Consider the following 27,392-nt stretch of genomic DNA (forward strand, 5'->3'; position numbering starts at 1 on the left):
AATCGGCAATGGAACAACCATGCCGGTGGCACACTCCGAATCCGGCGAGGCCGGCGAACCATTTGACAAAAGATTGTTCCTAGACCAAGTATCTGATGTTGAAAGGTGCGGTAAAAGATGCAGAAGCACAAGGCTGTACTACGATGCTGCCACCATCGCAAGACCTCTTGCGGCAACTACCACCACCACCACCGCTTACCGGAGCAAATGCTCTATCGGTACAGCCTCAGCCAAACCGGCAGCAGCAACAACAAGTTCATCAGGTGGAAGATGGCAATTGCCAACCACCACCACCGGCACCTTTGGGCCAGAACGTTTACAAGGATCCGCACATGTGATGCGTTGTGTTCGTTACTGAGCCAACAGACAAGCAAAGCATGCATCGCCGTTCCATGGAAGTGAATGCAGTGATGCCGGCAGTTCCAAAATACATGTTGTGGTCAGATCAGAAAATTACCTGGTCATTCAAGGATCACCCTAAGATAATGCCGAATTCGGGTGGCTACGCTCTTGTTGTGGACCCAATCATGCATGGGCCAATGACTCGTGTCAAGTTCAGCAAAGTGCTGATATACAATGGGAGCAGCATAAATATCATGTACCGGCACACCATGCATACGCTTGGGATAACAGAGAACATGCTACAACCAACTCACACAACATTCCACGAAATCGTTCCGGGTTTGTCCTGTTCGCCCATGGGAAAAATCCGGGTGGATTATCGTTTGGAGGACGTGATAATTGCTGGGTCAAAAACCTTATGTTTGAGGTGGTGGATCTAGACAGTCCTTACCATGCACTGTTGGGGAGACCGGCATTGGCGGCGTTCATGGCCTCAACACATACGGCGTATCTCAAGATGAAGATGCCGGCACCTCGTGGACCCTTAACTGTGGTGGGAAACTATAAGATCTCACTGGAAACCGCTTCCGCCGGATCAAACCTAGCATAATCGTTGGTGATTGCAGAAGAAAAAAGAAGGATGCAAACCGCAGTTGCACTGGCTCAGTCCTCACAGTTGAGTTTAGGGGCAATGAGTGGAAACTTGGGCGCACCGACATTCAAGCCACCCAAGGAGACAAAAGATATCGTGCTGGATCCGGCATACCCTGAGCGTACCGTTCGTATCGGTGCCGGCCTGAGTGAAGCATAGGAAAGCGCGCTCGTCAGCTTCCTCCCTGAGAATCGGAATATCTTCGCCTGGTCTACTAATGACTTGGTGGGTGTTCCGAGGGAGCTGGCTGAGCACTCTTTAAATGTCCAGAAGGATGCGAAGCCGGTAAGACAACCCCTACGCCGGTTCGCTGAAGACAGGAGAAAGATCATTGGATAAGAAGTGACAAAGTTACTAGTTGCCGGTTTCATCGTGGAATTACTGCATACCGAGTGGCTGGCCAATCCAGTGCTGGTCGAGAATAAAAAAGAGGAAGAACCCAAATCTCCAAAGGTGTGGCGCATGTACATCGACTACACCAACTTGAACAAGGCATGCCCGAAAGATCCATTTCCCTTACCTCGAATTGATCAGGTGATCGGTTCTACCGCTGGTTGTGAGCTGTTGTCTTTTCTGGATGCTTATTCCAGTTTCCATCAAATTCCCCTGAAAAAGGAAGATCAAATAAAAATTGCGTTCATTACCCCGCACGGGGCTTATTGCTATGTCACTATGCCTTTCGGTTTGCGCAACGCTGGTGCAACGTACCAGCGCTGTATGCAAAAGTGTTTGTTTGACCAAATTGGAAAGAATGTGCAAGTCTATGTGGATGATGTCGTGATAAAAACTAAGGTAAAAGAAACCTTGATCGATGATCTGAGGCAAACATTTAACAACTTGAGAAGGTTCCGGATGAAACTTAATCCGGCAAAATGTACTTTCGATGTTCCTGCCGGAAAGCTGCTGGTTTCCTGGTGTCAAGCCGTGGTATAGAAGTTAACCCGGTAAAGATCAGGGCCATCGAAAGAATGACTATACCGCAAGAACTTAAGGACGTGCAAAAGTTTACCGGTAGCTTGGCATCGCTAAGCCAGTTCATAAGCAGGTTGGGGGAGAAGGCCCTACCACTCTATGCTCTAATGAAAAAATCCGATACCTTCGTCTGGACCCCTCAGGCGGACGCAGCGTTCAAAGAGCTAAAAAATATGCTAGCCACTGTGCCGGTATGCGGCTTCGCCTTTGGAAAGGGAGCCCATGCTGTTGTACATAGCAGCAACGAACCGGGTTGTGAGTGTTGTGGTTGTGGTAGAAAGAGAAGAGGAAGGAAAAACCGTGCAGAGGCCGGTATACTACCTGAGCGAGGTGCTCTCCCTCTCGAAACAAAACTACCCTCACTTCCAGAAAATGACCTACGGCGTGTTTATGGCCGCCACGAAGCTCAAGCATTACTTTGAAGAGCACCCAATGAAGGTGGTAAGCGAGGCACCCATTTCAGATATCATGTGCAACAAGGATGCCAGTGGCAGGATTGCCAAATGGGCGATTCAGCTATCACCATACGTGCCGGTATACGAGAGAAGAGATGCCATCAAGTGGCAAGCTTTGGCTGACTTCTTGGTCGATTGGGCGGAAATGCAATACAAGCCGCCAGAACAAAAAATAGAATACTGGAAGATGCACTTTGACGGATCCAAGCTCAAATAGGTTCTAGGTGCCGGTGTGGTTCTCACTTCACCTAAAGGAGATCATCTCCGGTATGTTCGGCAAGTACACTTCAGGGCATCAAACAATGTCGCTGAGTATGAGGCTCTAATCCATGGGCTCAGGGTTGCAAAAGAAATTGGTGCACACCGGATCATTTGCTACGGTGACTCGGATCTTGTGGTGCAACAATGTTCCGGAGATTGGGACGCAAAAGATGCTAACATGGCCTCATACCGGTTTCATGTGCAAAACATTGCCGGATTCTTCGAGGGTTGTGAGTTTCACCATGTACCACGGGCAGAAAATGAAGTCGTGGATACGCTCTCTAAGTTGGGCTCCTCCAGGCAAGAAATCCCTCCCGGAGTAGCTTTGGCTCACCTAAGGGCACCATCCATTAAGCCGAGTCCGGAGTCTGAATCAATCTTTGTACCGGAGTCACACGTTGTGCCAATGGAAATTGTTGAAGGAAACCCGGGAATGTTCTGGTAAACCCGGGGACTGCGGGATCCAAGCCGGAAGAGGCTATGCTGGTGGACAGTATGGAGATAGACGTACCGGTATTTCTGGTTCGGGAAGCACCAACCTGGGTTGAACCTATTAAGGAATTCCTGATCAACGGCACCCTGCCGGTTGACGAAAATGAGTCGAAAAGGATCCAGAGGAGATCCAAGGCCTACACCATCATCAACGGAGAGGTGTACAAGAGGAGTGTTACCGGTGTCCTCCAAAGATGTGTGGAACCGGAAGAGGGAAAAGAAATGTTGGTGGAGATTCACCAAGGAGAATGCGGGCATCATGCCTCATCAAGGGCACTGGTGGAAACAGTGTTCCGGCATGGGTTCTACTGGCCCACGGTGCTGGAAAACGCTTAGGATTTGGTACGAAAATGCAACGGGTGTCAGAGGTACGCCAAGCAAAACCATACCCCAGCATCCGGTCTGAAAACCATACCGTTAACCTGGCCGTTTGCTGTTTGGTGCCTTGACATGGTAGGCCCATTCAAAACTGCAAGAGGAAAGATGACCCACATCCTAGTAATGGTGGATAAGTTCACCAAGTGGCTGGAAGTGAAACCTATCGCAACATGTGATGGGCATACGGCGGTGAAATTCTTGAAAGATGTCATCTTGCGGTATGGATACCCGCATAGTATCATCACTGATAATGGGACAAACTTTGCCCAAGGAGAGTTTAAGCGATTCTGCGAGGATAACAATATGCAGTTGGATCTGTGCTCAGTCGCACACCCGCAAGGCAATGTCCAAGTAGAAAGAACCAATGCTTTGGTGCTTTCCGGTATCAAACCAAGGCTCATCGAACCGCTTGAAAAGACACCGGGATGTTGGCTCGATGAGCTACCATCAGTGCTGTGGAGCATCAGAACAACACCGAACCGATCTACCGGATACACTCCATTCTTCATGGTTTATGGGGCGGAAGCCGTGATACCAACCGATATCATTCATGATTCACCAAGGGTTCAGCTCTATACCGAAGAAGAGGTAAAAGAGGCTTGAGAGAATGATGTGGACTTGCTAGAAGAAGCAAGAGAGCTGGCTTTGGCAAGAATAGCCATATACCAGCAGAATCTAAGACGCTATCATAGCCGGAAGGTTAATCCGAGAGTGTTCCGGTAAGGGGACCTGGTGCTACGCCTAAGACAGCGCACTAAGGGACGCCACAAACTCTCACCTCCGTGGGAAGGACCTTTCATTGTGAGCAAGGCTCTACACAATGATGCCTACTACTTGATCGATGCACATGAATCAAAGAAGGGAAAGGCGGATAGGTCAGGGGAGGAGACCAAGCACCCATGGAACATAGCTTTGCTACGTCCTTTCTATTCCTGAAGATGTGTTGTAAGGAGTTCTTTTTTGTACCTTATATGCTATGAATAAAAGATGCCGGCACCTCGAATGAATCTCGGGGACTACCTCTACCGAAATTGCATGCAATGTGTTTATTTTTTTCAGTATACCGGTTTGGTTGTTGGACGTTTTCTCTTTCCGGTTTAGTAGCGTGCTAAACCTACCGGAGTCTTCGACTTTGCTGTTGTCCGAAACCCGGCTTCATGGCAAGCAAGATAAACCGGAAGGATCCAAGCACGTGAAACACGCAAAGAGAGGTCAAGAACAAACAATCCGAAGAAAGCTTGACTAACGCCGGTTATACCAGTTTTTTGTGAAAAATCTCGAGTTATTTCTAAGTTCAAGAAAGTGCTTGCTTGGCAAAAGAACTTTGTGACTCATACGCCAAACAACCCAGAGAGGAAGGCAGAGCCAAAGCAAAAGAACCAAGTGCGCATCAGATTGGATGCGGAAACAATTCTGGAGTCTTCACAGTGCAAGATCAAAGCAAACAATAGGCAAATTGCTAAGGTAGCATACAAACATAACTTAATAAGTTACCGGTATATCATATAAGTTACCGGCATAATGAAGATTAGCACAACCAAAAGAACGTCAAAGTATTACTTTACATCAAAGACCCTGACATACCGGGGTAGAATTTAACGAACATTGTTTTGATACAACAGATGCAACAAGCACATAATGAGAGTATTCAAGCAACAGTAGGCTGGGGGCCAGCTTCAGGAGCTTCCGGAGGGGCATCGCCTTCTTCGGCATCCTCATCCTCGTCTTCGCTGGAAATTTCTTCCTTGTCATCAGTGACTTCGTCCCTGATGTCGGCAGGAGGACGGATGAAGGTGCCGGTGCTAGCAAACTGGGCCACCCGGTAGGCGCGGTCCTGTCGCTTGGCGGTTAAGGCGGGGTCCATATCGGTAGGAGCCTTGCCGCGCAAGCTGTGGAGGGCGTCGAGGTCCAGCTCCTCGTACCAAGAACAGGCAACGCATAGCGCTGCATCAACTCCGGCACGGGCCGCTGAGCACTTCCACTCACGGAACCTTCTGCAGGCGTCCTTCAGCCGATCGGAGAGGAGCGTCATGCCGGAATCGCCTCCCCAGGCCACAGCACCCTGAAGATTTGCATGGCCACATCCGGCAAGTCGACCAGATGCCGGTCCACATCTCTCATGTGAGAGATGCGGGCGGCCAGCGCCACAAGGTGGTCGTAGGCGTCCCAGGGCGCATCCGGATTGATGAGAGCCTGCTCAGCCCTGCGCTCTGTTACCTTCTTGTGCGCAAAGGCCTGGGAATCCGGGAAAAGCTCTGCAAGGAAAGAAAAAGAAGTAAAAAGGAACCGGTATAAGACATACTGCCGGAAGGTATAAGCTTATAAGCTAAAAAGAAAAGAAAAAAGACTTACTGCGAGCCAGTTCATCGGCCTGAAGGACCAACCGGTCATATTCAGCCTGGTCCGTCGTGAGGGTGGCGTTCCGGTCTTGCGCCTCCTTCCGCAGCCGGTACTCCTCCTCCAGCTCCTTCCGCGGTTTTGTGCTGGCGTCGGTGAAGTCCCTTACCGACTCATCCAGCTTGGCCTCAGCAGTAGCCTGGGCCTCCTTGAGCTCCCGCGAATGCCGGAGTTCAGCTTCCATGAGCTGGTCCTTTAACCCAGCGGAGAGGTTCTCCTGGGCATCCAGGGCCTGGCGGTGCTCAAGGACAAGCCACTCCTTTTCAGCTGCAATCCGGAAAAAGATACGATTAACAGAAAGAAACCGGTAGATTAAAGAAAGACAAGACAACCGGAAAAGAAAATGATACCCTGGAGCGTGGAGAGATGGGTGGAGAGGTCCTCAAAGGAGGCTTCCGGAAGCGCTATTGTGTAAAGAACTTGTGAATATAGATTGAAAAAAGCAACCAGTACAAAAGAAGCCGGAGGGAGAAAAATAAACCTTGGCACTCGCTGTGGGCCTCGGCAAGGAATCGGTGCTCCCACAGAAGCTCCTCAAAGAGTTGCTTCCGGGTGTCCAAGGTGCCCTGTTCAAGTTAAAAGATTCTGGTAAGGCTATGCCGGCGTTTTGTTTCAAGCAATTTTTGCGCTAAGAATTGCGTACTTAACCCGAAACTCGGGGACTGGCTATGCCGGTTTTATATTTCTAAGAAAGTTTCGTGCTAAGAACTGCGTCCTCAACCCGAAACTCGGGGACTGGGAGGATATACATATAAATTGGAAGATTGAAAACCGGCATGAATTTAAAGAACTTTGAGGTTTGTGCAACTTACCACCACATTGTTGCTGGCATCGTGCCACGCGGTGTCGAACTCCTTGACCGCGCGCCTGAGCCGGCTGAGATGCTGCGCTGTATTCCGCGGGCCGGAAGGGTCGACCACCGGAAGCTTGTCCTTGCCCAGGCCGCGGGTAGCCGGAGACAAGTCCGCCTGGTTCCACTTCTCAGCGTATTCCTGCAGCGGGCCCAGGTTTACCTCGCCGCGGTTGAGCTCGGTGATCCGGCCCAGCAGAGCTGTAGCCTTCTCACTGGCCGCAACAACGGCGCGGCCGGCGTGCAGCACTAGTGACTGCGAGCCGGGAGAGGAGGAGGTCGCCGCAGTGACCACCGCAGCAAGTTGCTGAGCGGTGAGCTTTGCGCCTTCTGGGCGAATTGGCTCGGCAGCAGCGGATTTGCCGGTTGGAGCTGCCGGAGGAGGTGATGGTGCGCCCTTTGCTGGCGAAGGAGCATCCGGTGTCTCCTTAGCCGCTGATGAGGTTGCTGGCGCGGAAGGATCCGGCGCAGTCTTGGAAGAGGGGGCATTGGCCTTCTTCTTCTTCTTCTTGGGAACGGGAGGAACCAAGGGTTCCACCCGCCCGGCATCTTCGCTACCGGCGCAGGTGTTGCTGGCGCCGGTGTCTTCAGCTTCTGGAGGGGAAAAGAAATCCTCCTCCGCGCGATGATGGGAAGTTTCAGGAGCCGCGCGCCCCGTACTTGTGTTGCCTCCCCGAGAGGAGGCTGGAGATTTCCCGGCACCAGATGGTACCGGACTTCCTTGAGGAGGAGGAGAGGTCCTGGCGGCACCCTCGGAGGCTTCCGGCCTCATGCCAGAGGCGCTCCTGGTGAGGCTCAGAGCAGACCTGAGAAAGAAATGGGAAAAACAAAGTTAGAAAAAGCAACAATACAAGGAAATTGACATAGGCATCCCCAATGGGCCTGCCGAAAATAGTACCCGGGGTTTGCTGAAGGCCCACTACCCGAAGAATAAGAAGACTCGGAAGCCCAAAGATATTATTAAGGAAAGCTAGAGTTGTAATAGGAAGTGTTGTGTGTAATCTTGCGGGATGAGTTAGAAACCTCCCCGGACTCTGTAACTTGTACAATACGAATCCCTCGGCTCCGCCTCATATATAAGGGGAGTCGAGGGACGAGAAAGGCATCGAATCATTGTTGAGAAAACCCTAGTTTATATTTCGTCGAGTACTTTTCGGCTGAAACCTTCGAGATCTACTTGCCCTCTACATCCAACGAAACCCTAGTCTACTACTTGTAGGCATTGACAAGTTAATACCTTGTCAATTGGCGCCGTCTGTGGGATTTAGAGGCGACAAGGAGCTGATCTCGATGGCACGTTCAAGATCGTCGACTTCATCGGCAGCAAGCAACATCATGGACAAAGGTAAACAGATCGCAACTGGTCTCGTTGATTTTATACCTCACCCGCCCTCCCGTTTGGATGCATATACGTATCTGGAGGAGCCCATGGAGATGACATTCGGGAGGTTCCACTTTCGCGTGGGAAGGAAGGAACGTATCGTCTCGAAATTCCGACCTTCTCGAGGTTCTCTGTGGAACATACTGAATCTTCAAGCTCGGCATCATCGGTCGAGTCAGGCGACGAAGGAACCTCTTCGCCACGCTTCATCAACACCAAGGCAAGCGAAAAACTCGCCAAGATCTTCAGCGACATGTCTTTCGAGTCGTCTGCGGACTCCTATATAAGCAGCGATTCCGAGAGCATCGACAGCTTCGATTTCTTCGACAAGTCTGTCACCATTGGAAAGGTCTTCACCAATCTCTATGATGGTGTCACCGAATCCAGCGACGCGCAGAATTCAAAATATCATCAAATCTACGCCATTGGAGAAGCAAGTCGTGATGAGGAGGAAACGTCGGAGGCTTTCGACGATCTGGGAAATCCATACGTCGATCCCTCTGACTTAAGGCGAGGATTAGGCAACAAATACGTCGGGCCTACACCACGTATGAGAGTTCAGTTGCCACAAGCAGCATGGGACAGAGCCGCAAAAGCTATGGATGGTTCAGAACCAATGGCGACAACCGCCACGGTCGAGGAATTGCAGGCATACCAATATAGACTCGCTCGAGCTGGAAGGGAATTGGAAAAACAAACAGCTGATCTGAACAGAAGAAAGGAGGCAGCTTCCGCGTCAAGCAGGCGAAGGGCAGACCTCAGTCGACATTCAGGAACTTCGGGAGATAGCCACAGAGAAGCTCGGAACAGGGCAAGGTCAAGGTTGCAAAACATACCTGAAGCAGAAAGAGAGAATCTAGTTCAAAACCTCGACATGTCCTTTATGTCGATAGACACGAGAGGAAACATCATTCCCAAAACACCGGAAGCTGGGTATATGGCGACACAAGCCTTTATCCTCGCATCTAGGCCACCTCCTGGAGATCCAAGGGAAGCACTTTATAACATGGCCATGGCAGGTGTTGGAGCCATGGGAACAGCGTTCGCATCGACGCCTCCCGAAGGATCAGCAAGGCAAAATAGTCCACGACCTGCGGTTGCAGCAGCAGCTCCCGAGAGAACAGGCGAAGCAAGGGACGCAGAAACTCAGGCAAGGGTAGACAGGGCACGACAACATAGAAGGGAACATCGACACTCTCCAGACATAGCCGAAGAGGACATGTGCGGGCTACCATGTTTTACTAGAAGGGTCCGAAAAACTCGGGTGCCCTCAGGGTTTAAGCTACCCGATAATTTCAAAAAATTCGATGGATTGCAGGATCCTGAGGATTGGCTGGTAGATTACCTCGAGACAGTGAAGTTAATTGGCGGCACAAGGGCAACGGCAATGCAAAGCATTCAGGTGCACTTGAGTGGAGCCGCAAGATCTTGGATAAAGAAGCTTCCAGTAGGTTCCATCGACAGCTGGACTGATTTTGAGGACATATTCATCAAGAATTTCCGGTCTACTTGCAAAAAGCCTGCGACACTCGAGGAGTTGAGATCATGTCGACAGAAACATGATGAATCAATGAGGAAGTACATCCAAAGGTGGAACATCATCAAAAACTCGGCAGAAAACATATCTGACGAGAGAGCCATAGACGCGTTCGTTGCAGGAGTCCGACGAGGAGATTTCGTGGAGGATTTGGGAAGAACTAACCCAAAAACAGTATCAGCATTAATGGAGATAGCAAACAAATGGGCAGATGGCGAAGATGCTGTGCACAATAAGCGACACAGGTCACCAGAGGAGGACCGCAATCGAAATTATCAGGGCAGGCGACGATTCTCTCGATTTTCGAGTTATGATCCACCTGGCCAAATTTCGGCTGGGTTTCGATCAGGCGCTGGAGGAAGCAATAGAGATAACTATCAACGAAGCAACCAGCAGCGAAATGACAACAGAGATGATTCGCGAAATAACAGACCAAACAATGGACCTAGGTTTCAGAGGCCCTTTGTGACCCCTGAGGATATGATGAATGGTCCATGCCAGATGCATTTCTTTGTCGACAGCAATGGGGTAAGACAGTCAGGACATTTACAGAAAGATTGTCGAAATTTTCAAGCGATGATGAGGGTTGCCGCGCAAGCCCATGCTCAGGCAGCAAGTCGAAATCCCCAAGGACCTAGGAGTGAGGTCCACCTACCACCTCCTCCCGCAATTACGGAAGAAAATCGACACCAGCTCAGAATAGCGGCAGCACCAGCACCACCACCATATGTCGATCCCAATTCCCATGGAGCGGTCTCGATGATTTAGAAAGGCAGACCATCCAATAGAGCTCAGAAAGTAATTTCGCGGCAAGTGCTCATGGCAGAGAAGATGCCTCCACCAACAATCGAGTATCTCAATTGGTCGGGACAAGATATTGGTTTCACAATTGCGGATCACCCGCAACAAGTTCCTCGACCAGGGCAATCAGCACTTATTTTGCCGGCAGTAATCGCAGGATTCGATGTATCTCGAGTTTTCATCGACGGAGGAAGCAGTCTAAACCTTATGTATGCAGATACATTAAGGAAGATGAACATATCCTTGGCAAACCTTAAACCAACGGATATGCGTTTTCACGGCATCACACCAGAGAAGCCAAGTTACCCATTGGGGAAGATCAATCTCGACGTTCAGTTTGGCACCCGAGAGAATTACAGAATCGAGAGGCTGGAGTTTGAAGTTGTGGATTTCCCATCACAATACCACGCGTTGTTGGGGCGCCCAGCATACGCTAGGTTTATGGCAGTACCACATTACACATACCTGTTGTGGAGGATGCCTGGACCTAAGGGGCCAATTACAATGAAAGGAAGTTTTGCGCTTGCCGACAAATGTGATAAGGATTTTCATCGGCTCTCAGAAACCTTCGGGATGCAAGCAGAGTATATGGAGTCAAGACTCACAACAGACTACGACGTGCTACCAGATGTGGGGAGACCTAGTAAGGAATCAACCTTTAACACTGCAAAGGATTCCAAGGAAGTACAGATCCACCCGACAGACCCGAAGAAAACGACGTCCATCGCGACAAACATGGACCTCGCATAGGAAAGCGCGCTCGTCGAGTTCCTCCGTGAGCACTGGAAAATCTTCGCATGGTGTCCAGCTGACATGCCAGGAGTACCCGGGGAACTTGCCGAGCACCACCTACAATTGGATCCGATCGCGAAACCAATCAAACAACCTCTGCGGCGTTTTTCGGAACCAAACCGCAAGGCTATGCTGTCGGAAATTAATAGACTCAGAGAAGCAGGTTTCATCAAAGAAACTCATACAGAAGCCACATGGGTAGCTAACCCAGTGCTGGTGCCGAAGAAAAACATGAAGGTCCTTCGCATGTGCGTCGACTTTACGTGTCTTAATAAACATTGTCCAAAGGATCACTTTCCCCTCCCAAGGATCGATCAAATTATCGACTCCACGGCAGGATGCGAACGTCTTTCCTTCCTGGATGCTTATTCTGGTTATAACCAGATTAGATTGAAAGAAGATGATGAGGTGAAAACAGCGTGTTCTGCTATCGAACAATGCCCTTCGGGTTGAAAAACGCGGGAGCAACATATCAGCGGATGATGCAGAAGTACCTAGCAGCGCAGATCGGGAAAAATGTACAAGTGTACATCGACGATGTCGTCATAACATCCAAAAAAGGCGACACTCTAATTGAGGATTTGAAGGAAACTTTCGACAACCTCGATAAGTTCTATCTCAAGCTGAACCCGACAAAGTGCTCTTTTGGCGTCCCTGCAGGAGAACTTCTCGGGTTCTTAGTTTCAGCAAGAGGGATTGAAGCAAATCCCGAAAAAATACAGGCAATCGTAACAATGAGGAAGCCAACAAAGTTGAAAGAAGTACAGCAGTTAACCGGGCGAGTCGCAGCTTTAAGCAGATTCGTCGCCAGGCTTGGAGAAAAGGCGTTACCATTCTATGCCTTGATCAAACAGGGAGACAAGTTCCAGTGGAACGAAGAGGCGGACAGGGCCTTCGAGGATCTCAAGCGCAAAATCTCGACACCCCCAATCTTGGTGGCGCCGAAAGAGAAGGAGCCTCTGTTGCTGTATATTGCGGCCACACCTCAGGTGGTAAGCACGGTACTTGTCGTTGAAAGAGAGGAAGAAGGAAAACTCCATGGAGTACAGAGGCCAGTATACTTCGTCAGCGAAGTTTTATCGCCTTCAAAACAAAGGTACCCTCAGTACCAAAAGCTAGCATACGGAGTGTTCACAACCGCACGAAAATTGCGCCACTATTTTTCGGCACACCCGATCATAGTGGTCAATGAAGCTCCCTTGTCAAATATACTCAACAATCCAGAAGCCACGGGCCGTGTCTCCCTTTGGGGAATAGAACTTTCCCCTCGGGACATCACGTATGGAAAAAGAAAAGCAATAAAGTCACAGATTTTGCCAGACTTCATCGCAGAGTGGATGGAGCTGCAAAACACAGGACCACCAGATTTATCGAGAACTTGGACCATGAACTTCGACGGATCCAAGAGATTAGAAGTTGCTGGCGCAGGTGTGATACTAATATCACCAGAAGGCGACAAGTTGAAGTACGTCCTGAGAATGACGTTCCCAAACGCATCTAACAATGAGGCAGAATACGAAGCCCTCATACACGGGATGAAGATGGCGAAAGCTTGCGGTGCAACTCGACTAAAAATTTTTGGCGACTCACAGTTGGTAGCTCAGCAAGTCATGAACCAATGCGACGCAGTCAACGATAGTATGATAGCATACAAGGAAGTCTACAACGAGCTCGAGAAGTTGTTCGATGGATGCGAAGTAAATCACATCAGCAGATTGAGCAATGACGAAGCCGACGTTCTCGCAAACATCGGGTCGCAATGCCTCGCAGTTCCTCCAGGTGTATTTTGGGAAGAGATAGCAGAAAGATCTACGAAGTCGACAAAACCAAAAAAGAAGGAGAAAAAACCCTCGGGGGCTATCAAAGAAGTACTAGAGGAAGAAGAAGAGGAAGATCAGGACATGGTCATGATGATACAGATACCATGGATGCAGACGTACATATCATACATCCTGAAGAAGGAAATACCCGACGATCCAGTTGAAGCAAGGCGAGTTATTAGACGATCAAAAGCTTTTACTGTGGTCAAAGGGGAGCTATACAAACGAAGTATTTCGGGAGTACTACAGAGGTGCATCACACCCGAAGAAGGAAGGATGATCTTGAAGGATGTACACGAAGGAATTTGCGGTCACCACGCGAGCAGCCGAGCTATTGCTGCCAAAGTCTTTAGAGCTGGATTTTATTGGTTGATAGCAATAGAAGATGCGAAAGAGATAGTACGAACCTGTGATGCGTGCCAGAGGTTTGCCGCAAAACCTCACTCCCCGGCAGCAGAGCTGATGCCAATACCTTTATCTTGGCCCTTTGCTCAATGGGGCCTCGATATGGTGGGAAAGTTACACAAATCCTGGCCAGGAGGAAAGGAGTACATGCTGGTAGCTGTCGACAAATTTACAAAGTGGATAGAAGCGAAGCCGATAAACTCACCAGACGGGGCATCCGCAGTTAAATTCGTAAAAAGTCTCGTCTTCAGATTTGGAGTGCCTCACAGCATCGTCACAGACAATGGCAGTAACTTCACATCCCACGAGTTCAAAGATTATTGCGAAGAAGTGGGTATCAAGCTACACTTTGCGTCGGTTGCGCACCCGCAGACCAACGGTCAAGTCGAGAAAGCCAATGGAATCATCTGCAATGGCATCAAGAAACGCTTATTAGCACCACTGGAGAAAGCTCGATACACCTGGCCAGAGGAGCTGCCCAGTGTATTATGGAGCATACGAACAACACCAAACACAGCAACACAAGAAACTTCGTTCTTCTTAGTCCATGGAGCGGAAGCAGTACTGGCAATTGAGATAGAACACGATTCTCCACGAGTCGTGTACTATGATGAAGAGGTGTCGAGAAAAGCACTAGAAGATGACGTCGACGCCCTCGACGAGGCTAGAGATGAAGTACTCTCTCGAGTAACCAAATATCAACAGGACCTGAAGAATTACCACAGTCGACGTTTACAGCCAACATCCTTTCAGAAGTAATCGGAGGAGGAGCATACAGGATAAAGGACAAGAAGACAGGGGTGGAGGAGCAAAACCCCTGGAACGTGGCGCAACTCAGGCGGTTCTACGCCTAGAGTCGAAATATAGTCCTTGTAAAAACACAATGTACTGAAATGCCCGCGAGCTTCCAGACGCACTCTTTTCCTTTTTCGGGGCACCGAGTGGGGCCGGGAAAGGTTTTTAATGAGGCGGGCTCGCGGTGCTGCAATATAGTAAAGATAGTGACAATATAGCTCTTTTTCATCGACACGCCCAAAGGCTCAGGCCCGACGATTCTCAATATAGCTCTTCGAAAAAAGATAGTCTCACCTTGGTATTAAATACCTCGCGAGTCAATAAAAATACAAAATAGTACTCGACAAGAAAGCTCGGGGGCTGATACTCGCCAACACTACATATTGAATAAATGCCTTGGTTCAAAACCTCGCAATACACAAATACAGAAAATAGGCACCGAAACACTCGGGGGCTAGACAAATATAGACATATGATGATTGCTTCACAATACAGTCACAATTGTGGCTTACAAAGAAGAGTTGTCTACCAAAGAAAAATTAGTCACGATTCAATATGTTATCAATGGTAATTCTGCCCTCTTCGGGAGCAGCGCCAAGAAAGTCAGCATAATGACCATCTGCAAAAAAGTCGGCATCCATCCGAAGGAGATCTTCAATCATTTCTTCGGCTACAGGCGAAACCTTCGTGTTAATTCTGTCGACACCAACTCTTCGACGCCTTACCTTCTCATGAACTTTTGCAACAACTTGGGTCAGGTCAAGCTTCGAGTGGCAGATCTGAAGCATGATAAGGGCAAACCTGGCGCCAGCTACTAGTTGAGCTTTTACAAAACCATGGATCTTGTGGGGATCCTTAAATCTCCCCATCAGCTCGGGAAGAGTTTGTGGCTGAACGTTCCGAGGAAACATGGAGTTATAAACCATAGACAGGGTCCTGGTACAAAAATCAAGGAAGTCGCGAGTTTGAGAGGTGCGATCTTGAAATCTGACAATCTGTCGGGTCCTCTCCGGGGTAGCCCAGAACAGAGAACCATGGTCAAGGGCAAGGTTAACAAGGAGGTTCGTCCTAGTATTTACCCTCTCTTCTTCGGCAGCAGCATCAATAAAGGAACCTATCAAGCAACGGTTCAGAAATTTTTAAGAGACGTAGCATGAAGACGGAAGGTATCGTGGTTTTATAAAAAAAAAAAAAGCGACAAGCATACCCGACATATCCGCGCTGGCTTCATTCATTAACTCGAGCATAAAATTTTCTCGAGTAGTCGCCTTTTTAGCCTCAGAAACGGCGACTTCCTTAGTAGCCATGGCCTCTTGAGCTTGCTGAAGCGCAATTTTTTCGGCTTCAGATGCCTTGCGAGACTGTTCCATCATCACAAGCGTCTGCTTCTTCGCATACTGAAGTTGCTGCCGAAGTTCTTCCAATTCTTGCGGCAAGGAATCTTCGACAGGTTCAGTATTAGCAAGAACTTTTCTTGAGCGAGAAGGAGAAGGCAAAACATCGGAAGGAGCAGGAGACGGAGTATAGTTATCAAATACCAACTGAAATTTAACAAAAAAGTCGACATCAATCAACAAGCAAGATAGAGTTTTCATTGATCTTTCAGAATATTTACAAGGCATTACAGTGGAGCTAGTGGGATAAGTGTCACCAAATAACTACTTTGGCGACATCATCAAAAGCAAAGAAAGAAAAAGAGGAGGCGTTCAACTAGACCTCCGGCTTTGATGAGCTAGGAGTTGAAGCTGGCTCCCGAGATAGGCCAGGATTTTCTTCGCGTTGGGCTTGGCTGCCTTGATCAACGAACGCCATTTCGTTTGTTCTATCTGCTCGGTGGCGCCAACTTTCATCCAGTCAACAGTTTGTTGGCTGTCCGCGACCAAGGCAACAGTGCTTTCGACAGCAACCTTCATGTTCTCCTGGCGCATCTTCAATCCAAGATCTTCTGGCGGATCGAAATCCTTGGCAAGAGCAAGGAAAGTTTTGGGCTCCTCTTTCCTTGGGAAGAAGTAGGGGAACAGCTTTGATAAACCCGCGTTAGCATGTTCTATGCCTTCGCGAACTTCATTTCCATGAAACTCCAAGAAAGAGAGTGCGTCTAGCAGAGGATCATCGTCGGGATCTTCAAGCTCAAATTCTTGGTTTGTTTTGGCTGCCGAAGAAAATATGCGTTGGTCGACAGCAAGAAAGGAAAATTAACCCTAAAAAAGAAAAAGATAAAAGGGGATGACAAGATTACCGACAAAGCGCCGATTCTGCGCGTTCAAGCGTTTGGTGATCGCCTTTTCACAAGCAATCTGGGCGGCCTTGTGTTCATTCAAAGCAGCTTCGGCGTCATCAAGCCTTTTCTGCAGATCTTCGACACCAGCAGCTTTTGCCGTGGCCTTTTCAGCTTCTGCTTTAGCTTGGCTAGCATCAAGTTCAGCCTTCTTGCGAGCCGTTTCACTCTGCTCCAGCTTCTGAGCAAGAGTGTCGACAAGCTTGTTGGCTTCTGCAAGTTTCTCTGCCACAATAGTCAAGAGTCATCAAAATTGCAACAAATCAGGAGCAGGAAGTCATAAAGAAGGTGTCATTAAAAAAAATTATTACCTTCAGTCTTGCTAGCATATTCACGGTACCCAACAAATTGGGCACCGATACGAAGAAGCTCTTTGACCATAGGCTGTCAAAGAGGGACAAAGAAAGAAAACGTCGATATGGGAAAAATATGAAGGCATAAAATAAGGAAACAAGAGGAAATATAGATGGTAATAAGCAAATTCAGAACTTACGTCATCTAAGAGAGAATTGGAGGAGCTACCCAATTCAAGGGTAGGCTCCACGATCGTTTCTACCCTTGTCCTTTTTGGTGAAGGGACAAGAGGGCTCGAAGGTGGAGTGGGAGCGCCAACATTTAGTTGAGGAGGCGAGGATTCCTCTCCTTCGGCTGGCGTCTCCGAAACAACTAAAGTATGTGACGTACTCGTTCGAGCAGCCACATCAAGAGTTGGTAATTCTTCCTCATCATCACTGCGAATAAAAGACGACAGCATAAAAAGCAAGATAGACAAAAAAATTCGAGTACAAATATAAGGAGAAATAAAGACAACTTACGAGCTGATGAGGGATCCAAGGTATGGATCATAAGCTGCCTTCGGACGTGAAGGACCAACTTCTTCGGCTTTGGAGGTGCCGAAATCCTCGGCATCATTCCTTTTCCTCTTGTTCCTTGGAGAAACAGCAGGAGGAGGGGACTGTGCCGATGTAGTGCCTTCGGAAGCAGCCTCCTTTTCAGAAGATCCCGCAGATTTTAAAGAATCTACGGGTTCATTCACAAACGAGGGGGCATCTTGGTTGTCGTCGATAATAGCCCTTTCCTCGACTTCTCCACCTTCAGGAAGGGGAGGGAGCGAGACGAGATTTGGATGGTTCTATACAAAAAAGCAGGGGAAGATGTTAAAAGAGTAGGAAAATAAAAAAATAAGATAGCAAAGCAATAGCAAATCAGGCGACAAAGCTTACCTTGGGAAGTGGATTGGTGGCGCTGAATGGTTTTACGCGACAAGAAGAAGGGACAGGATCTTTTTTGCTGAGAGACGAGATTTTTCGGACAAGTTTTTCTAAATCCTTGACCTCTAAATCCGTCGACAACCGATCGACGTCCGTGTCGCCAGAATACTTCCAGAGAGGGTGTTTGCGAGCTTGAAGAGGCTGCACTCTGGTCCTCAGAAAATAAGCTGTGATTTGGATACCTGATAACTCTTTGCCGCGAGTATTTTGCAACTCATGGATACGAGCCATCAGGGCTTCCGTCGTTGTTCTTTCTTCTTCGGTAGCCTCCGCGTCCCAGGAGCGGCGGCGAAGAATTTTCTCGGCACCGTCAAAAGGAGGGATGTTGTCTTCAGCACATCCATGGTTCTCCTCCTGAATGTACAACCACTTCTTGCGCCACCCTTGAACCGAGTCAGGGAGCTTGACGTCGAAGTAGTCGACGGTGGGGCGAACGGAAATTACAACGCCGCCTATATTATAGGCGACGTTTGGAGAGCCATTGCGGCGACAGAAGAAAATGCGCTTCCATAGCGCCCAGTTAAGCTGGACGCCAAGGAAGGCTTCGCAGAGGGTGATGAAGATAGAAATATGGAGGATAGAATTGGGCGTCAAGTGGTGAAGTTGCAGACCATAAATAAAAAGCAGTCCGCGGAGAAAAGGATGAATGGGGGCGGAAAGACCACGGATGAGGTGGTCGATAAAACTTACCCGATACCCCATTGGAGGGGTTGGGTAGCTTTCTTCACTAGGGAAGCGCAGTGCGTTGGCCTTCTTACTGAGCCCCAGCTTCTTCAGAAGATTGATGTCCTGAGCGGAAAGCTTGGATCTTTCCCACTCCGCGGTTCCCAGATCCACGGCAGCCATTGAAGATTCCGGCGTGCTGTGCCTGGTCAAGCGACGCGGAGGCATCAACAATGGCGCAGGAGTGCAGAGCTTAGAGAATTGTGGAGCGCAGGAGGATTTGCAGAGGGGAGCACAGCAACGGCGCGAGCGGAAGTGCTCGAGGAAGAAGAAGGAGATCTTATATAGAGGTGCGGAGAAACGGGGGACCGTTGGATGGAAAAAATGTGCAGCAGATGATAGCCACGTAGAAGCAAGGGTAAAAAAGTATTTTACAGTGGAGGAGTTACGGTACGTGTGCCAGAAAAAGCGGAGGACGTGTGTCCCCCACTTGCACGACGTGTCAACGTGGTGGAAACAATGGACCCACAAGGCAGAGAGAGAGTGGTACTTACGCTTTATAGGCGGAAAAATTGCGACTATTAACAGCAATGAAGTAACTTTGACCAAGGGAGAAAATTTCGACAAGAAAAATAACAGAAGATTGGCGACAGGAGAAGTTATTGAATACTTCGGGAGCCCTTGATCAAATACAAGTTTTTGCCCAAATGCTCGGGGGCTACTTTGAAAAAAGTAAAATTCGAGTATGACAATATAGAATTTGCGGGAGCCTATGATCAAATGCAAAGCTTTTGTTCATAGCCTCGGGGGCTACTCCCATCGGGAGCGCTGTTCGCGCACCCGAGAGATAAAAAAAGAAGAGAGAGAGAAAAGAAGAAAATTTCGAGAAGAAATGACAATATAGCGACACGGTGCACTAAAATGTTGAGCCTACAACCAAGCACAAGTCCTTGGTTGTAGCCTCGGGGGCTACTCCCATCGGGAACGCTGTTCGGGCACAGCGTGCCCGATGAAAAGTATCAAAAAGAAAAAGAAAAGAGAGAAAAAGAAAAAGAGAAAGAAAGAAAGTAAAAAAAAGGAAGAAGGAGCATATTTCGAGTTATAAAGATAACTCTACATATACTCCCATCGGGAGAGCAATATAAGTCAGAAATTGACTCGATGAAATGTGCTATTCCAACATCCGAATAAGCACTCGACAATATATTCTCAGAACGCCAAAAGTTGCGAATAAATTCTGAATGCCGCAAAACACTGCGAAGGTAAGACCCCAGATCCGTTCTGTGCGGCGTGGCACCGTCTCTGACGACGGCTTGCTACTTTTATCCGTATCAACAGATACGAAGAAAAATCCTAACGGACGCGTTAGGTACCCGATAAATTTGACTGGGACTCGACAGAATGGTAAGACCTTAAGCGGCACCTGTCGAAGTTTACACCAGTATCCCGAGATCATGTCCAGGGACGTGATCTTGAAGTAGGTTTTTGCGGATTGCCACTAGAGCAGTTAACTAGTACCTGATCCGTCAGATGAACTAGCCCCAACTACCATTATCCCTGTACAATATAGAAATTCATGAGAAGAAATATAGACAAGCTAAAGTTGTCGAATAAAAATAAACCGTGGAGATTTTCCCTGACTCTACGATTCAAGTAAAATCTCGGGGGCTACTGACATAGGCATCCCCAATGGGCCTGCCGAAGATAGTACCCGGGGTTTGCTGAAGGCCCACTACCCGAAGAATAAGAAGACTCGGAAGCCCAAAGATATTATTAAGGAAAGCTAGAGTTGTAATAGGAAGTGTTGTGTGTAATCTTGCGGGATGAGTTAGAAACCTCCCCGGACTCTGTAACTTGTACAATACGAATCCCTCGGCTCCGCCTCATATATAAGGGGGAGTCGAGGGACGAGAAAGGCATCGAATCATTGTTGAGCAAACCCTAGTTTATATTTCGTCGAGTACTTTTCGGCTGAAACCTTCGAGATCTACTTGCCCTCTACATCCAACGAAACCCTAGTCTACTACTTGTAGGCATTGACAAGTTAATACCTTGTCAGAAATTCACAAGCGAAAGGCAAAAAGAAAGAAAAACCGGAAGGTTACCCGGTAGCGACCGGAATCTTACTCCAGTACCGCTTCGTGGTGTAGGGCTTGTCGCCGTCGCCCTTCTTGGAGCGCTTGGCGGGGGGATCTTCGCTGGAGCCAGCCTCAGAGGCCGGGCTTTGTTCTTGCGGCCCCGGGAGGCTAGGTTGTCCAGGAACTCCTGGCCAACCTCGGCCTGCAGAGGGGCAGCGTGCTCCACGACCTCTGGGTTCGTGCCGGCAGGGCGCAGATCTATAGAATAACAGTTTGTAAGGAAACTGGTAAACCAAATTCATCAGATATGGCTACCTCATCATCATAACCGGAATCATTTGCCGGATAAGAAGTTGGGAAATTACCGCGGTGCTTGGTGTACGTCGGGCCCATCTTATGTTTCCCCTTCACGTAGGGGTCCGGATCGCAGTCGTCCTGGAAGCGCCGGTTGGGGGCGTAGGTGGCTTGCTCCTCCGTGCTGATCCGGCGGAAGTTCTGCAACACAGAAAAAACAAATCAGTATGAGAAAGATAAACCACAAGTATTCCGGTACAAGGTCTCCCGAAAATCCCGAGGTCTTACTTGGCGCGGAGGAGAGTTGTTGCGGCTATAAGGAGCTAGCCCATATTTTCCGCTGGGCCTCAAAGCGTTTTTGCAGATCTGCTTGGCCTTAAGGACCAAATCAGAGGCGCTCAGCTGATAGGTGGTGATCCGGGTATGATCCATCCGGCCTAACATCTGGCAGATCTTATGAGCGCGGCGCTGAAGGGGCAGCACCCGGCGCGAAAGGAAAGCCATGACCAGATCGTCTGCCGAGAGATTGGTCTCCTCCTTGTTCTTCTCAATGAAAAGGCCAATCCGGATGGACTCCTTATCATCCCTAGGGTTACGGAGCCAATTCCTCATACTGGGTGGCCCGGGAACATATTCCGGAAGGTTGATGAAGTCTTCCGGTCCACCGTTCCGAACGTAAAAGAAGGATTTCTGCCAGGTCCGGACAGACTCCAGACCGGAAAGTTTATAGAAGGGGCTCCCTTGGCGGGGCGAGAGAATGCACCCTCCGCACCGGACAAACGGTTTGGGGGGCGGAAGATTCTTATGTTGGATAGAATTCTTCCGGAGATAATAGAAAAAAGAGAAGTTATCCACTAATGGGGTCATGCCGACATACCCCTCCATGAAAGTAGCAAAGGAAGAAAGATAAAAGATGGAGTTGCCCGGAAGGTGATGGGGCTGAAGCCCATAGAAGTCAAGAAAGCTCCGAAAGAAATCTGACGCAGGAAGGCCTAATCCGCGCTAAAAATGAGCAGAAAAGACCACACGTTCACCCGGCTTAGGTTCAGGCTGGTGCTCCTCGCCAGGGATGCGGCACCAGACTTCTTCCGGTACCCTTCGGGAGCGGTAGAGCCAGTCGATCTCCGCCCGGGTCACCTCGGAGCCCATCCATGCCCCACGAGTATAAGAATCGAGGTTGGGGGTAGAAGATTGGGCAGCGGCACCACGGCTCGAGCTACCGGCTTCCATCTCAGGGTCGCCGGTAGCCTGAGCAGAGCTACCGGCATCTTCTCCGGTCTGGGCGAGATCCGCCTCGAGCCCGTCAGAAACACGGTCAACTGAGATCTCCTCCCCGGAATAAGCGGTAGGGGTCTCGCTGTGACGACTGCTGGCAGGGGAACCCGAAAGATATTCTTCGGAAGACATGTTGGCCTAAAAATTCCGAGATCTACCTACAAACACTTTTCCTCAAACCTAGCCTCTCGTGAAGATCTACGAGTAAGAGAAAAAGCAAAAGAAAAGGAAGGGTAAATACTCTACCGGCCCAGGAGTAATGCAATGGAGATGGAGGGAACCAGTGAGTCCGCGAGGCTAACCTGAGGACGGCGGTGAAGGAGAAGTTCGAGGTTCACCGGAGTTGGGCGAGCTAGCAGGTGCTGGCGAAGAACGATGAAGAGGGAGAAGAAGCCGTGGCGGCGCTCTGGGCGGAAACTGCGGGGAAGCTGCGGTGAATCTCTGCGGAGCAGAGCCCTGTGGAGCTTCTTCGGAGTTCGCCGGAGAACGAAGTTGCGGCAGCGTGCGACGGCAAGGCGAGCGCGAAGGGCAGAGGCTCTAGGTGCGCTGGAACTAGCGAGTGCGGGGAAGAAGAAGATGTGGAACCGCCGCGCCCTTAAATAGGGAGAGAGGTTCGTGGGCCGGCAACCGCTGGGCCACGGCGCTTCGCCTCGTGGGCCGCCATGTGGCGCGGAGATACACGCGTGAAAAATGAGATGCCACAGGGAGGCCACACGGATCCGGAACGGCCGCGAGGATCCGGTGCGACACATTAATTGCGGACGCGGAAGTCGAAGGGAAGTGGCCCCTGACACTGGCGCTTCAGAAACAGTGCGTATGTCTCTGACAGGCATTGTTTCCGAGATATTCTTGACTTCGCCGAGGAGAATTTAATGACAAAGCTACCGGAAAAGATCGGTACGATGAGATGAGTTCGGCAGAGATGCGAGAAGGTTTGAATTGGTTTCCGGAAGAATTAAACCGGTACGTTAAGAAAAGGGAAACTGGCATGGTCCGTCGGATAGGATCCGCCGGACTATACCAGCTTCGGGGACTAATGTTGGGGGGATGACCCCCGGTATGCCAAAGGCATGCCGGAATGGCCTTGTTTAGGCTGTTGAGGTACCGGTTTAAAGGTTATTCTGAATAACAAAGATAGATTCATTGCTAAGTGAAATCATACCGGTATCCCAGGAGGGGTATACCGGAAGAGGCTAAGAAGGTACCGGAGTACCGGCATAGGCTACACTATAGCACGTCGGCAAGCTGGTCAAAGATTCTCTCAGGAGCTAGAGGACAAGGGTGAGCGAAGCACTTCAGCTTTAAACGAAGCCCTGGCGCCAAAGCAGAGGATGACGTAAAAGGTACCGGCGGAGGTCACCACCCCCTGATTAAAGTCATAGCCGGTACCGGCTGGGCCAAAGTGGCTTTGTAAAGTAGTTTGCCTAGTCAAAGATGCCATTAGGGTTTCCTAGGGTTTCTTCCCCTGTAAGCCACCCTCTCCCCTATATAAGGAGAGGGAGCACCCCCTTGCGCGGGTAGGTGATATGTGAGAACTGATAACCTGTAATCTCGTTTGATCAAGGAATAGAGAGATCCAAAGTTGAGCAAGTTCTTGTGTTCTTCTTCTTCTTCAACCTCTGGCCAAGGCCAAGTTCGTCAAGAAAGCATCCGGCTATCCCTCCGGAATCCATCCCATCCTTACCAAAACCCTCCCCCAAATCCTCTAGCGCACATTCGGCCCCAACTTAAGCCATCCCATGGCATCTGTCTGTTCACGACGACGACAGCCCTGGAAGGCCAACCGGGACTAAATGCCCTCCCGAACTAGTGCATGGCACGAAACTGAAACTATTATGAACAATTGAGATATAAATACTAAATACTTATTATTATTTGCCTCTAGGGCACTATCTCCGACAGTTCATACGTCCTTTATTTAGATTTTATTCAACGAAGATCTGCCAAGAACATACATCACAAACCGAAGGTGCCACTCAACACCAACAAACCAGATATTGGGTGAAAATCAATCATGTTATCACAACCTTATGCCCTAAGAACACAAACAATGCCCCACCAGCTGAAAACCGTAGGCATCACTGGGTCTTCCTATGATGAAACAGGGGCACACAGCCGGTTTAGCAGCATGCACTCACTTCATAAGGCATCTCCGCCATCAACTGCTTGCCCATCTTCAAGGAAGAGTTCCGCGTAGCCCTTCCCAGCTCTGTCGTTGACGCCGCCAGGAAGCGCCCATGCCCTGCGCAAGTCCATCACACCTCGCCCGTCAATGAGGCCCTGTTGTACCACGCCACCGTGACTCGTCGTCCTCAACGTGGTAGGTGCACACCGCTCCACCACACACCTCCATCTCCAGCAGCTGCTCCTAAAACGATACCCCCAAGAGGAGAGCAACACCAAAAGCGTCGCCATCGTCTGATCTAGAATACCCAGATCTAGGGTTTCCCCGGACCAACATGAGTGAGTAGACGCTCACTGCAACGACGATACATTCAACTAGGAAACGATGCCTAGACACCGCCAACGCCCGCCAAGACCGGGGTCGGAGCTCAGTTCTCACTTGCAGTTGCGTCTTCAATTCCCATCTTCCACCGGGACTAGATGTTTGAGCATGGAATCCACCACACCTAGCCAGCCGACCGCACCCAACGTAGGAGGAGGCCAACACCACCATGTCCGGGTCCAGGCCCTGACATCCTCATGTTGCAGATCTAGCTCAGAAGCACCAACATGTGCCTACGTTGGACACGGCTTGTCCAAGCCCATCTAGACCTAGATTGGACCCACCTGTACCGCCGTCTCGCGCCAGGAGGCCCTCTGGCCATCGCCATCCGCAACACAACCATATAGTGGGCAGACAGGCACCACTGCCCTGACCTGAACTGTGCCCTATGAACTCCGCCGACACCCCGGGCGGCGGCGGCCGGAGAAGAGATGCGCGGGGGGAGCTGGCAGCTGCGGGTGATACAGGAGTAGATCGTGTTAGGAGTTGTCTAAAACTATTTAGAAAAACATTGTCGTGCCTACTGACCACAGAAATAAAAAGAGGTACTACAACAGGTAGGTGTGTTTTGGAAGATCAAAGTCAACCTTCTTCGCATGATCAAACACAGGCTTCTCCATCAGCTGGCTAGCAACTAATGTTTTTATCTCTATATATGTTGGATCGAATTAATACATTGTACTGCTGGCTATATTTCTCAATCGAACAATGCCAGCGACTCTTAACATAACAACATCTTGGTGTCACACGTTTCTTTTATTGATAAGTACTCCCTCAGTCGCACAATATAAGATGTTCTAGCAAGCTGTCTTAGCTTGTAAAAAACAACTTTTCAAAATGTCTTATAATGATGCACAGAGGAAGTACTTAACACATAACATACTGAATAATAACATACGCTACTGGAGCAAATTTTCCTGCCAAAAAGAAACCACTACTGGAAAGAAAGAAGGCCCCAACAATAATTGTTGACAGATATTATAGAGCAAGGACTGCATGAGGAAATAGACAGGTATTAGAACAAGGACTGATGCCAAGCACTGCTGACTATATATTACTCAATCAACCGATGCCAAGACAGACTCAGAGACACTTAATATAAGAAGATCTCAAGCATTTTTTTCGGTAAAGAAGTACTAAGACATTTACGTACTAGACATGATAGTTTTACTATAATACACCACCACCGGAAAGAAAAGAGGACTGCTGCAACAGTAATTTTACTGCTAAATTACGCTGGAAAGAAGACTGCAGCAATACTCGTCGAATGATCATATCATCCAACTCAACAACCACAAAGGCAGAGCGCCAAGTGGAGGGTAGAATCCCTCTGAACGTTATAGTCCTCCAGTATGTGACCGTTCTGCAGCTGCTTGCCAGCATAGATGAGGCGTTGCTGTTTGGGGGGAATGCCTGACACCTCGTAGATCTTCACCTTGACACTGTCCACAGAATCTGAGCTCGCAACCCAAAAGGTTTGGCTATTTCCATCTACCATTTTCACGAAGATCTGCATCCTACCACCTGGACTGCCCGGACGGAGAACAAGGAGAAGAGCGGACTCCTTCAGAATGTTAAGGTCTGCCAAGGTGCTATCATCCTCCAGCTGCTTGTCGGCAAAGATGAGGCACTGCTGACCCTTGGGAAAGCCCTGAGTATCTTGAATTTTGGACTTCACCTTGCCAATGGTATCTAAGCTGTCAACCTCGACAGTGATGGTCAAGCCTGCTAGCGTCTCCTTTACATAGATTTGCATACTTTCTTGGAGGTCAAGCGTGGACTTATGCTGGATGCCGTAATCAGCCAATGTAAGGTTGTCCTCCAGCTGCTTTCCATCGATGAAAAGGCGGTGGTGTTCCTGAATCTTTGCCTTGACAGCAAGGAGGGTATCTGATGGCTGGACCCTGAGGCAGATTGTCCTGCCAGTGGGGCACTTCACAAATAGCTGCATTCTGAACGAGCATGGAACAAAATTTAGGAGAAAAAACTTTTATTAGGCTATATATAAAACAACGATCAAAACAGTCAACAATTCCAGCCGATAGTAGGAGCAGAAACTAGTTATCTAAAAATAGTAGAAGCTGTAATAGAAATAGACTGCATAAGCGTAAATACATACTGCCCTAGCATGCAAGCAAAGTTAAGTCTTGAGTAATTAGGTAATCGATTACGTGGTTCACTCAGTTATGTACATTGAGTAGATGAAGTGAGTTTTCAATTAAGTAACCGACATTTTGTACTGAAATAGAGCCCATACAGACGAAGGCCAAATCAGCTATCAAGACTAAGGTTACATAAGCTAGTGCGCGCTTCAGAGTTGCTACGGCGTATCGATCAAAGTGAAAAACAGAATATGCAGCCCTTAACATCCACCGCCGAATAAAAATTAACAGCAGACGCTTTTGCAGCTTTTATTTGGGTTATAGAGCACAATGCACAAAAGACGCCAACAGTTACAACAGGTAATAGCTCTTCAAAGGTTAACCAATACATATAAACAACAAAATATCTAAATTTGTTAGATTCCGTGGCAAGGACACGATACTATACCCCATCGTTCTGTAGCTGTAGGTGAGCAATTTTACCGGCAAGAAAAAAGGATGAACTATTATAATATTCTCCATCTAACCAATCCCAAGATCTAACAAATCATAGAAGGGACACAAAATCTATGAGGCAACCCTCCACTATAATCCT

The 27,392-nt window shown here is 48.9% G+C and overlaps 1 protein-coding gene across 1 annotated transcript in view; it reads right to left on the reverse strand.

Moving 5' to 3' along the window:
• Positions 1-26,646, reverse strand: part of LOC124673172 (polyubiquitin-like) — a 128,143-nt gene extending 101,497 nt beyond the window's left edge. The window contains exon 1 of the mRNA XM_047209297.1: positions 25,989-26,646. Within this exon, the coding sequence (XP_047065253.1) occupies positions 25,989-26,646 (658 nt within the window). The remainder of the gene's footprint in view (positions 1-25,988) is intronic.
• Positions 26,647-27,392: the final 746 nt, after the last annotated feature.

Source organism: Lolium rigidum, chromosome 7 (genome assembly GCF_022539505.1).
Source record: "Lolium rigidum isolate FL_2022 chromosome 7, APGP_CSIRO_Lrig_0.1, whole genome shotgun sequence".
Classification (NCBI taxonomy): Eukaryota; Viridiplantae; Streptophyta; class Magnoliopsida; order Poales; family Poaceae; genus Lolium; species Lolium rigidum.